Source organism: Drosophila nasuta, chromosome 3 (assembly GCF_023558535.2).
Source record: "Drosophila nasuta strain 15112-1781.00 chromosome 3, ASM2355853v1, whole genome shotgun sequence".
Taxonomy (NCBI): Eukaryota; Metazoa; Arthropoda; class Insecta; order Diptera; family Drosophilidae; genus Drosophila; species Drosophila nasuta.
Window position 1 is genome coordinate 49,573,287 of NC_083457.1, and position 13,417 is coordinate 49,586,703.

At 40.4% G+C, this 13,417-nt stretch overlaps 1 protein-coding gene across 2 annotated transcripts; it reads right to left on the reverse strand.

Moving 5' to 3' along the window:
* Positions 1–1,150: 1,150 nt before the first annotated feature.
* Positions 1,151–11,187, reverse strand: LOC132792284 (ammonium transporter Rh type B). 2 transcript variants are annotated; one of them, XM_060801576.1, is made up of 9 exons: positions 10,544–11,187; positions 7,977–8,145; positions 7,521–7,686; positions 7,165–7,426; positions 2,834–3,024; positions 2,027–2,224; positions 1,851–1,944; positions 1,661–1,763; positions 1,151–1,433 (listed from the first exon to the last, which is right to left on the reverse strand). In XM_060801576.1, exons 1-9 carry the CDS (start codon positions 10,710–10,712, stop codon positions 1,400–1,402), a joined length of 1,386 nt encoding a protein of 461 aa, XP_060657559.1. In that variant the 5' UTR covers positions 10,713–11,187; the 3' UTR covers positions 1,151–1,399. The 2 variants fall into 2 exon arrangements, with proteins under 2 accessions (XP_060657559.1, XP_060657560.1); XM_060801577.1 differs by lacking the exon at positions 1,151–1,433 and having other exon boundaries at positions 1,527–1,763; positions 10,544–11,185.
* Positions 11,188–13,417: the final 2,230 nt, after the last annotated feature.

A 13,417-nucleotide genomic window follows, 5' to 3' on the forward strand; every position in this document is an offset into this window, starting at 1 on the left:
TACCCGAGCTTATAAATTCAAATTTTAATATAATAATCCAACTCATTATACTTCACTTAATTCCTATACTCTTCTTGATTTCGTCAACATATGTAAAATATAGAATATCTTCTAGAGGTCCAATCTTATAAGTTTATTACTCCTTATAAAGCAATTTTAATAAACTCTCTATGAACTCAATTACATATGTTCAAAATAGCAAAACTCCTTTAGATCGTGCAATACTATAAACGAACCAAGTTAAATGCAATTTCCAGAGAGCTCTAACTTCTTATCTTTCCGCTGTAAAATTGAATAGTAAAACTAATTTGATGGCTTCTTCCGAAGTTTGTACTAAAGAAGTTCTGGCAATCTGTGTTGGTTGTCCACTCCAACGCCATCGTGAAGAGATTACCGATTTCATTTGATCTGCTGCAACAGTTCTCATAGTTAAGTAGTACTTGGGTAATTGTTATTCTTTGGCTGCGCTTTGCTGCCCAAATCCGGCTAAGACGTTGCGAGACAGCTTATCGTATCCGTAGTTACCATCGAAGTAGAGTCGTGTGAAGGGGAGTGAAGGGGATGCATTTAAAAGACATTATTGGGTTTTGCTTTTGTTTTATTTTGCAGGTGCGCTAATCGCCGGCTAAGCTGGCCCCGGAACCGACCAAGTAGCTGGCTAAAAGTCAGCTAATTAGTTGACACTTTGTCTTGGGCCACTTAATTAGCCTTTGCTGCAGTTTGCTGCCTGCAGCTCTTGTTCCCCATCTCCATCCCCTTTCCCTCTAGTAGAGCACGCCCCGCACATACAAATTGCTGGTGGGGACAACTGCATTCCAGTTGCGTAACAGAAATGGGCGCCAATTAAAGTTGGCGTCTGGGTCGGAGTTGGCAGTAGTGGCAGCAACAACGACATTGGCGCCATCCAAAACTTCGTGGGGCATATTTAAACTTTTCGCCATTGTGCAATTTGTTGTTGTTTGCGTTTGCGTTAGCGTTGGAATTTGTATGTATGATTTTAATTCCATTAAAATTCGCGGATAGCATGCAAAATAAATTTACAAAAATAATAATTGTGAGCAGCGAAGGAAAAAATAACAGAGAGAGAGAGAAAGATAGAGAAAAAGAAAGAGAAACATATTTTCATTGCTAATACATTTTACTCGCAATTTTATTTCAGATTTTTCATTTTATTATTTTTTTTTTAATGTTTTTTGTTGTTTATATTATTGCTGTGCGTTGCTGTGCTAATTAAATGTGTAAATTTGTTGAACTTTTTAATTGAATGCGACAAATGTCTACAAAAATTAAGCGAAACAAGCAGAGAGCACACACAAAGGATTGTCAGGACTCTGTGAGCTTCTGCTGCTTTTGTTGTTGTTGTTTCGAGTGCTGCAGCTGCAACTGCCGTTGCCTTTGTTTATAACAAAAGCTCGTCAGTAATTTTTAGTTCACTGTGGAAAAAAATACGCAACAAATTGTTTAACAAGTGTGCAGTCTAAACAAAAACAATAAGTGCAAATGAGGACAATGTGTGCTAATAATAATAATAATAGCATAAAATAAAAGTATAATCAAATTAAAATATTTAGTATAATAGATATTTAACAATGCAATATATTCGATTCAATTCGGGTGAAGCAGGCAGGCAGACGGGAATAAAGTAAGTACAAAACTTAACTATTCCTCTTTGTTCTCCACGGCTGGCACTTCCCAATACTGTTCGTCCTGATGCTGTTCATCCTTCTCCAGATTGCGGAAGCTAGTGTACTTCATGACTCCACCTGCGGCACGTAGCAAGTTTGCACAATTAAATTAAAGGTAATTAAAGATTCGATTCGATTCCGATTCGAATTGATTTCGTTACGCACCTGCCAAAATACCACCTCCAATAGCAATGAGTAGTGTTACAGCAATGCCAAATAGCTGATAGCCAGCCTGTGTGCTCGCATTACGTCCAAGACCCTAAATTGAAGATGAACATGAAATGGGGGGAGTGTATTAGCTTGCAGCAAAAGTGTGTAATCAATGGCAGCTGTTTGCTTACGCCCATAATTTTGGTCACTGTGCCATTGTTGCCATGCACCATGGCTGGGAAAATGTCTTGCAGCTCGGATTGATAGTCATCTGCGGTGACCATAGATGCGACAATTGCTGAGGCAATGGCCGAGATAAGGGCTGGCATTCCATGCAGATTGTGTACGCCACAGGTGTCGTGTATTCTCAGATTACTGGTCAGCCAGGGCTACAGAAAATTTGGGGGTAGAAAATACGTATTAAAGAAACGTGCTTTAAGTTGTGAGCGAACTAATTAAACGTTATAGAGGTGAAAAATGGCAACTGCATATCACAAAAAAAAGAAGAGTCTAAATTTATTTACACCTTGCAAGAGTGGATGGAGGCAACTTCACGTGCAACAACCGGTTGCAACATGGCACCAGATGCCGACGGGCAACAAACTTTACTCATTAGCGTCACATTTTTGCACTAGGCGTGCACTAATTAAAACGCAGTAGGCGACACCACGATGCCCACTCCTTCCTCCACTCCTTTAGTGTGCTGCTGCTGCTGCTGGACACAGTGTCCGCAGCTCCAGAACAGAACAGTCGGCAAAACTCCAAAAACGTAACTCTAGCTTCGCCAACGCGCCACAAACTGCCTGCGAGCTAGGCATTTGAATAGCGCCTCATGTTTGTATGGATTACATGGCTCTCTGTGTGTGTGTGTAGTTCGGCACTAGTCCGGATGTGGCCCCATTAGTGTGCTTCTTCTTGTTTTGCCAATGTTTGCTCTTTTTTTTTTGTGGGTAGTCGTTCTTTTTTTTTGGGTGGATACTTGCAGTCGTTCAACTTACGGTTAAATAGCGATAGCCGAGCACCGAAACCGTGCCAGCGATAATGCCAATTAAGACAGCGCCGTGTGCGCCGAGCAGCAAGTTGCAAACGGTGCCAACAGCAACACCGCCCGCCAGCGTCGAATTCTGCACGTGCACCATATCCAATTTATTCTCATGGCTGACAAGTGCGGATACAACGAAGGTGGTCACTGCAAGAGACAAGCGAGAAGGGTGTAAGAGACTGTGAGGGGGGAAATAAAGGAGACAGTGAATAACGTTACAACAACATGTACAGAAAGGGATCCCAGTAGGCTGCCTTTTCAACGATGAACACTACTTCAAGAGTTCTAGTTACGTTTTCAATGGCCCAAGCTGTTGCCGTTATGTAGTTTTGGTTTGGCAATAGATAGCCATTTTGTGTTATATTTTCGTTATTTCGCTTTAATTAGGCTACTACACTAAGTACTTGAACGGGTGAGCTTCAAATTGAGCCGCAGTAAACCAATTAGTATTTATTTTATCGATACGTGCACAGCATCAGTCCTTAGAAAATATCGATTCTTTGCACCTACCAAATATAATCTGGCAGCTCTATTCGTTTGAATATCAGTAACCCCTTTTAATCAAGGTGGCATCTCTACAGTTTTTTTCTGCGCAGCAAAAACGTTGAAAAAGCAAATTGGGCAAATAAAAATCAAGTAAATTTGTGTGAAGTGTGTTGAAATTGTGCAAGTAATGCTTAAGTGTTTAGTTAAGCTGCTCAATGTTAAAATTGGTATAATGCAAGTGTTATTTTCTTTTTGTTTTTTTGAGTGAACAAAACATCACCAAGTATTCCGAATGAAAATGTTGTGTTAAAAGTTTAAAAAGTAAATGCTGCTGAATCAGCAACAAAAGTGTTAATTGCAATAAATTTAAGAGTTTGTGCTAATCGAAAAATATGCAAAATAACATTTGAAAATTAAAAATGATGGCATTTATATGCATGTGTGTGCGTGTGTGAGTTTTTTCTTCCTTCTAACCGTTGTAATATCGATATTGTTGCGACGATATTTCGTGCTCATCGTGCTTTCAATTAGTGCGCGATTATTCGTTAATCGATAGTGGTTGATCAATAATTTATGCATGCGGTCACTTTGTTTTATTATTATTGTTTTCGTTTTTTGTTGTTGTCATTTTTGCAAGTGCTTAATTTGTTTATAAGCGTGGTGTGCCATATACATAAAAGAGTGCTTAATTAAAATAAATGCGATCCACAACAATAAAGCAAACACAGCAAGCATATCCTGGCATTGCACAGTGCTGAGTAAGTCATGCAAGGATCAGCTAAATTCATATGTATGAAAGTAAATGTTGATATAAATAATAATTAAGAGACAAGTTACTATAGCAATGTAGCAGTAGTAGCAAAAAGCAGTATGCTTGGGGTGCAAAAATTGTGGGTACAAAGTTTGCGGCTCTAGTTGGAACAAATAACATGCTCTTAAATCATCCAAGTGGAGCAAATGGGATACACAAGCCGCAATTCTCGGCCACAACCGCAGTTCATAAACACAAAACTAATAAAAATGTAAACAAGGCAACACACAGAATGAGACGACTCCTGTTGTCCAGGGTAACCATTGAAGGGAGGCGGCATACTTCAGTTTATTACAGAGGCAAAAGCATAAATCTCTGCAAAAATAACACTAAATACTTAAAAATCTCCATTTTATGGCGAAACATATGTTGCAGCAATAATAATTTGCATAAATTAGTTAATACGGGACGCTGCTCGGTTTCTGTGGCAAGTGCAAATAAGCAGTGCAAATCACAACAGCAGCAACAACAACGACAACAACAACAACAGTTGTAACGGCAACATCAACAACAAACAATGAAACCGCAGCAATTTCAAAAACAGCTTTTGACATTGTCCAGGCGACGAGAGTACAACAGAATCTGGCTTAAAAATCAATTAAACAGTATTTTTACAGCCGGGTCCCCAGAAATTCTCTCTAAACCAAAGCCAAGGCAAGGCCAAAAGCAGCAGCCCGAGATTCGGGGCGTCAGTTGTTTGTTGTTTGTTGTTGTTGTTGTTGTTGTTGGCGCTTTGCTGCTTGCACATTTAACAATTTAAATTAACGCCAATGGTGTCACTTGTGACTATAAAATGTGTTTTGTGCTTAACATTGCCGGCCAATGCGGGCAGCCGGGCGGGCAGTATGGTAAGGTATAGCATGGCAACAACAACAACGACACAACACTGACCAGAAGTAGGACTGGCAGAGGAGATGGCTGGATATGGAGCCACAGCCGGCAAAGAGGCGTAGAAACCGTATTTCGGACCCAAGCTCGTTTCTAACTTGGTGTGAAAACAACAACTGGGGCGTATTTTGCTGTTGGCGCCGCATTTGGACACCGAATGGCGTCGTCTGCTATGCATGTCGCAACACCCGTATGGTCTACACACACACACAAACACTCGCACACACACTCTTGGATGTCCAGTGTAGAGTGTGTGACACACCCAGAAAAACGCCTCTAATTTCAGCATTGAACTGAATCCCAGCTTTAGTTTAATTAAGGCAACAACTAGCGGAGCCAAGTAACTGGCCACTGAACGGGACAACGGCCCAAAGCGAGTTGGCTGCCCAAGCGGCAGTGCCCCACGTTGACTCAACTAATCGCACATCCTTCCGCATAAAATGTCCCCGTCTGCCCGACTGCCTTGCCTTCTCTCTCTGCTGTCTAGTTGCGTCTAGTTGTGTTTGCAACTGTGGGGCATATTAGTACTCAGTAGAAACATAATCAAAAGTTTAACTAAACTGAGTATTTGCTGCTAAAGTTATTTATAATACAACTTTGATCCTTATTTATGAGAAAAATATATTTGTCGATTATTTAGCCATTCGATTTTAATGCGTGATTGTTCTAGAGTTCCCACTAATCAATTGGTAAATTAGAGATATCCCTTAGAAGAACTGAACGATTCTATATCACTAAAAAAAAGATCATATTCCTCTAAAAGCATTTAAAAAAAAAAAACTCAAATATACATTCTTACAAATACTTCATTATATTAGCATTTCTGATGAATCCTTAGTAAAATTAGGCTTGATTATTTACTAAAAGAAACTGAAGTTCTTTCAATTGCTTAATCTATGTATCAACTATTGATGGAAATGATGTTAGAATAAAAACAAAAATTATTTTTACGCTAATTTGTCGAAGGGGGTCAATGTATAATATTATATCACATTCATTTGAAACTTGACAACAGCTTTCTGACTATTTTTAAATAAAATTGGTAAAAATATATAAATTAGCATTAAATAGTAATTGCCGCTAATATAAGCTTCTAACTTAGCATTGATTAGTAATAACTGTCGCTAATATAAGTTTCAAACTTAGCATTGATTAGACCCAAAGATTTGCAGCATCAAAATACTTGTCAACTTAACAGGGTATCTCCTAGAGCAAATAGTTTATCTAGTCTTTGGCTAGCTAATATGTTCTATGACGCTGTTTAGGTGTTAGCTCCGCAGTTGCAACGTGAGGGCTTTAATATCATGGCCAGGCTCAGGCCACAGACGCCCCAGTGTCGCCGCCATAGCGACTCATGGTCCCACTTGGACCCGCAACCGCTCTTCCAATGTTGCTTGCAGCTTGGCTTATCTCAGCTGTTGTTGTTGTTGGTGTTGTTGTTGATGTTGCTATAGCTGTTTTGTTGGTTGTTGTAGTCGCTGTAGTCGTTGCCAGGCGCCCTTTGTATACATTTAATTTGTGTTTTGTTATTTACATTAACCGAGTGAGGCAACAGCAGAGACTGTCCCCCTTCCCCTCCCGGTTGCTGCTGCCCCTGCAACTACACCACTTTCGGGTTGTTTTTGCTTTTAGCACATTTTCTATATGTTGTGTACGACATGGCCATGGTCAAACATAGTTGACCCACACACACATAGAAACATACACAATCACATAGACAGCTAAATGCTGGGCAGCTTCTACTTGCTGCTCCAAGTGTCCAAGCTCTTGGGGCCGTTTTTATGTGCGCTACGTGCTCAAAATAAATTTTCAAATGTGTTAACGAAACTATTTGACATTTAATTAGTTTGTGAGTTGCATGCATAAAGATTTTGCAACAGCAGGAGCTGCCTGCTTGCCTCCTGGATCTGGATCTGGTTCTCGAGCTCTTAACCTTTTTCAATTTCAATAGCTAGCCGACGGAGTTAATAGGCCCGCGCCAACATTATAATTAACGCAGCTGCCCAGGATGCATAGAATATAAATAGAAGAGAGCGAGAGAGCTCCGCCACCCACTTGAGCCAACTAATTGCCAGAACAGAATGACATGGCACGTGACTCACCTGTTGCCGCGGCTAATGATAGGAACGTGTTCAAGATGGCGCGTTCTCCACCCGATCCCTCGGCCAGCACCGAGTTGAAGCTGGGCCAGTAGACCCACAGGAAAGTGGTGCCGATCATGGCGAACAAATCGGACACATAGTTGGCACCTTCATGCTTGCCTGCATCATTCTGGTCGCTGGCAGGACGCAGCATCAAAGCCACAGCGAGGCCAAAGTAGGCGCCAAAAGCGTGCACAGTTATCGAGCCGCCACAATCGCAGATCTAAGCAGTGACAAGAAAGGAATTGGATAAGGTTATATGTAGGATTAACTTGGAATATCTAGGATTAACTTGGAATATCTCAGTCCGGACTTACGCTCAGTATATTGAGAGCCAAATACTCGTTGCCCGCAAACAGCGCCACCTCAAAGATGGACATGCAAAGCAGCTGAATGGGCGTGGTGCGTCCAAGCAAAGCTCCCATGCTGATTAAGGGCACGGCAGCTGCAATATCCGCATCGATGATGCTCTCCAGTGAAAGGCTGCAAAAAGCAAACACAGGGGGAGAAACTTGTCAGGATAAAAAGGACTTTTTAAGTTGCCAGCGACCTTTGTCTCTGCTTGTCGTTTCACTTAGCATAAGTAGCGCCTGTTGCCACGCCCACTTTTCCGGGCGTTGTGGGAATTGAGCAAGTTAAAGTAATTGCATGAATTCATTAGAGCTCGGGGTTATTTTTCTTAATTTCTTCCGCAAGGCCACAGTAGAGATGTAGACACCGACGGTAATTTATTTATGCTGTTTGCACAATCATTTAGATGCGGGGCAACTCACCTGATCTTGCCGCCTTCCATGTGAAGGAAACCCTTCATCAGCACAGCCCACTGCACCACGAGGGCGGCCATAAAGAGAGTGTAACCTGTAGCACTGTAGCCATATTTGCGCAGAAAGGTCATCAGGAAACCGAAGCCAATGAATATCATAACTTGAATATCCTGGAATTCTGAAAGGTGAAAGAGAGAGAGAGAGAGGGGGGGAGATAGTTAGTGGATGAGTGTTGACTGTATTTGACGCCTTGGCACGCGCTTATTAATTGAGTCAAGTCGTTTCAATTAGTGGCCCAATTGTCTGCTGCCAAAAGTCAATTGCATTGAGATTGATGTCACCATGGCGAACGGTGGCCAAGTCGAGCACCGATGGAACACAGAATTTGTTCTCATATGTGTGTTTATTTGTATGTGGGTGCAATTAGTGTGAAATACGGTTTAATTTATTTATTATGAATTGCAACAAGTTGTTTACAGACGCATTTGCATAAATTGAAATTAATGACTTTAATTATTCATTTGTGTGTGCGGCTCATTCCGTTCACTTATTCCAGTTCCCAGTTTTCGGTTCAGTTCGCTTCACTACAATAGAGTTCGGCTTCTTGTTTCGCTTCGGTTCGGTTTTGGTTCGGTTCATTTGTGTGTCTGTTTTTCTTTTTTGGGTTCGTCGCTTGCCCATTGTGGCAAAAGTAATTAATGCAATTGGTGCCGCGGGACTACAAGGAGACTATGCGAAAAATAACTTCATTTATTTATGACCCGCCAACATTTGGCTGACAAACACTCTTGGCTGGCTCGCTGGCAACACAATGTTTTCTACTATATAGAGAGTCTATACCCTAAAAACCTGGCAAGTGGATTGGGTAATAGCTTTAGCAGTCTCAAAGCTGTTTCAATATGAAGGATTAAATGTACATTTTTTAGCAGGGGTTTTTCTTGCTCAACATTTACTTCATCATTCGGATGTAATTAATTTTTGATAGTCAATATTGGGCTTCAAGTTTACTGCTTACTTTTTGGAAAGTCTAAAAGCTATTAAAATTGTGGTTTGAAATGTAGGCTATTAAGAAATAAACGGCATTATTAAATTAGCTCAACAAATATTTTTTATTGACAGAAAATGGTTAAAAAAAAACAAGTTAAGTTAAGAATGCACGTGCAAAAATTCATTTGACTTAGAATTAGCAGAGCACCGCTAATTTATCACTTCAAACCACATAATATTCAAACCACATCGATAATAACTGTAGTATTTAAAATTCCCAAAGATTGTTCAGATTAAAATTGTAGAAGTCAAAATACTTTTGTATGGGCAGAAATCCTATCTTATGCGGGTTTTAGTTTGCTTGGCTGATAATCTGACATATTTTGTACTTTATAGTATATTTTGAATACAGTACTATATTAATATACCAAATATATCCTTTATATATATTTTTTTTTAGTATTATTGCGGTGTATTAGTTTGGTAAACTTTAAAATATATCACACTGTTTGTATTCACAGTCGAGAACTCTGGACTTTAGCTTTCATATTTGTTTAAATTTACCCAAATTTACAAATCTTATCTTCCATAATCTCGAATTACTTTATTTTTTGTATTTTTGTGGTATATTAATTTGGTATATTTTTACATTAATGCCGCACTGTTTTTGTTCACAATGGGTGCCGGCTTTGAAAATTGTTAAAATTTACCCAAATTTACAAATCTTAGCTTCCATAATCTCGAATTACTTTTACTTCTAAAAAGTAATCCAAATGGTTTATAGTCAAAAGTGGAAACATAATTAATTTTTAAATACTCCATTGTATTCGTTTGTTTTGATAAGCTCTTGAATTTCTCCGTCGATAAAAATGATGTAACTTCGCTTGAAGAGGTTTGCTTAACCTAGCCTAATTTCAAGATATTTTATCAGCGTCGATCTTTATCAGTTGTCATGCGCGCTGCATGTAAAACATATTTATTACGATGTCTTGGCTTTACTCTGACAACCAGCATTATCTCTTCTGAGCATTTCACACAAATGGGTTACATCTACAGTCTATTAATAAGACTGATGAGTGAGTCAGTTGTCAGCTCTTTAAAGCTAAGATACATTGATGGTCTTATCGGCTGTAGATGTCGCGGAATTTCATCATGAGCAGTGTCGATGACATGCTTAGACCTATGATGGACAGCACCTCGGCCGCCAGCAAAGTCCATGCGCCATGCAGATAAAGACGAAAGTGTCCGTCACTCAATATCAAGCAGTGTTCGCACAGCAGGCTTACTTATTAGCCTTCGATTTTGGACTTTCCTTTTGAGTGTTGGCCGACAAGCTGCTTTCCCCCTCACTCTCTTTCTTTCGCCGCTGGTCAGTCAATTAGGTGTAAATTGCCGCATAATAAACGAACCCCAAACACTATTTATATACACACAGATGTCCCACAGAGTTCCCCATCGTCATAGCGCAGCTTAAATTTTGCACAACGTTTGCGACTAATTTTAGAATCAATGACAAAGTTTGCCAATGTTTTATATTGTGCCCGGGGTGAGAAGGTAAGGAGGGAGAAAAAATCACGTTGGCTACTCACGCGGATATTTCGAAACGTGTTCCTTTGCTGATCCAGCGTCTTCAGCTGCGATTGGCGCCGGGAGCACAGCCTTCTCGTAACGCACGAACAGCCAGAATAGCACCAGGAAAATTATTTGCACAATCATCAGGACAATGTAGCCCGACACTTTGCTACCCGGCGTATGCATTGTGGTGGCGTCTCTTTTTCCCCAGTCTCAGGCGAAGCAAGAAAAAATTGTGAATAACAGGCGATTGGAGTTTGCACAAAGTCCTGCCAGTGTCGGTCGCTCTCTCCTTTCTTTCTCCGATTCTCTTTTGCTCTCGTTATGCAATTGAAATCCGCGTCAGAGTCGCTGCAGCACGCGTGTGGATACGACCGGGAATTAGAAGCGTAAGTGCCACTAGACAGGAAGTCGATAGCCCCAGCTAGCTAGCTAGCTGTTCGTTTCTCTGTCTCTATATATTTCTCTTCTTCGATATGCACAAATAGGCGTGCGTTTTTTTCTCTAGTTTTTTAAAACACACGCACACGCACACAGTCAGTCACTCGCGTAGTGGGCGGAAGGGGGCGGGCACGATTCACTGGCACGATCTGCTGCCGCTGAGCGCAATGCGCGTACTGATGCCGGTCACATTGTGCGAGGCTCGTAAGTAGCTGCCGCTTTACTGCTTCGCATGTGGTCAACGGGGCGTATGTGCGATATATCCACAGCGATTTATTCGCATGATATAACTATTTGATTTAATTTGCACGCTGCTCGCTGTTCGCTGCTTGCCAGTTGCTGAATTATTTACTGCCCAGCGTTTTGCGAGAGCTTGTCTGTGGCTTCGTAGTTTCTATTTTATTTAAATTGTTTTGTTTTAGCTGCAATGTAATTTCAATTTGAAACCGTACACACAAGACTTTTGTGTGGTGTTTCAATTGATTGCTGCATCGTTATTATTTGATGAGGGCAGCGTGCAACCGGCAGCCAGCAGCTGCTTAAAGTTTAATATTTTGATTGTGGCTGCTGGTCAACTTGAATTTATTTCAAATCACTTAGTGAAACTCTTTAACGACAATGGCAAACACAAGCATATCAAGAGTATCGAATCGCTTAGCTACTTTTCGGTTATCGCCAGAAAGCAATTAGCACGCTGTCAACAACACAATTGGCCATAAAGTGTTTAAACTACCCCAGAAATGGAGCAGCTGATCGCTCGTTGATGATGCAAAGCACCCGACGGACGGGCCACACATCTGCTCTTCCCGTCGCCATCAGTCGTAGTCATTAACAGTTTTTTTTAGTAGTTTAGTGCGAAATTAATGGGCACAATGAGGCATAACGAGTCGCACATTCGTGTGAAGAGCATGGAAAAAAAATACTCTGAATTTTGTGGTTCGGCTTTGAATATGGAATCGAAATGTGTCAATGGATAGCTATGAAATGAAATTGAATGAGGATTTATAACGCGAATGCACTCGATTCTCTATTAAATATAGCTCAATATTTATTTGTACTTTCATTCAACAATTCAAGTTTATTATAATTACTTTATCTATTTATAAAAGGGCTTGTTCACTTTAAGCTATTTCTAATTACAATTCTATATATATGCCACTTGATAAATATCAAACAGCATTTAACTAATTGCCAGGGAAAATATCATAAAAAATTAAAAAGAAAGAGTGTGTAAAATAAATAATAAAACAGACCTTCTTTGCCAAGGGGAGGCAAGACAGTTGCTGCTGTTTGGTTAAGGCGGCCGTTGGGGCTGTTGGGGCGTATGATTGATATTTATTTTTTCAACAAACACAAGCACCTGTGTTAAAATTGAAATTCTCATAGCAGGGCAACAATAATAAAAAAGCAAACCAAAGCAAAATAAAGTAAAGCAAAAGCAAACCGAGAAACCGACATAAGAAAATGTGTGAAGTTGGCGCAAAAACCGCAAATGCCAGGCACGCGCTGGGTAAACGCTCTTTAGATCTGTGAAACCAAGATACAAAAAAATATACGAAATGTAAAAAAAAAAAAGAAATGGTTAGAACGAAGAAGAGAAAAGTTATCAAGGCTTGCGAGGGGAGTACTACTATATCAGGCGCCATTTGGTTCTTCGTTTTGTATGTTGCTACAGCTGCCGACTCTCCACATACTTGGGTGTTCCTGAGGTGTGCTGGAAGGGAAGGGAGGGTCGAGGCGTCGGGGGGAGCGTAAAATTTGCATCCGCAATCACTTTAAATGTTTCCGTTTGAATACGCAAATAAATCGAAAAGGATTTCCAATGAATGCTTATGAGTGTGCACCGTTTTCCCATTCTTCCCCTCCCACGTACGCGTTCTTGAAGCCGTTGCAAACCCTTGTTAATGTTGTTGTTTACAACAAGTGTACATGGCTAAATCCGGGCCAAAGCACAGCAACAACAACACCAGCAGCGGAAGCAACAAAAACAAATAGAAGCAGTTAAAAAAAAAAATACAAATAAAAAAAATTGATAACATTGTAAAACGGCTGCCAAACTGTCAGCTTGAAGATGCAAGTCTCAGACTCCGACTCAGTCTTAGACTAAACCTCAACCTCAGGCGCCAGAGCCGTGCAACTTGCGGCCAGTCTGAGGGCAAGCAAAAAATGTAAACTCCAATAAATATGAGCGACTGTGCACTGACACTGCAACGTAGAGCGAAGAGATGGAGGGGGCAACAATGTTGACGATATGTTGATAAACTTTAACACCACAAGCCGAGCGTAGCACAAACACACACAAAGATGAGCAAACACAGCGTGTTTTCAGTATGTAAATCTCAAGGGAATCGCCTAAAATGAAAAGTATAATTCTCTTCCAAAAGAAATGCGTGATAATGTGTTTTTCGGAACTTCACTTACAGGTGCTTTAAATCAAAATAAATATGTGT

Excerpts from the sequence above, each read along its gene's own strand:
- LOC132792284 (XM_060801576.1), bottom strand. The coding sequence starts at position 10,712 with ATGCATACGCCGGGTAGCAAAGTGTCGGGCTACATTGTCCTGATGATT. Across the intron at positions 8,146-10,543 it reads ACACGTTTCGAAATATCCGC|AATTCCAGGATATTCAAGTT; the intron begins GTGAGTAGCCAA and ends TTCACCTTTCAG. Across the intron at positions 7,687-7,976 it reads ATGGAAGGCGGCAAGATCAG|CCTTTCACTGGAGAGCATCA; the intron begins GTGAGTTGCCCC and ends TGCTTTTTGCAG.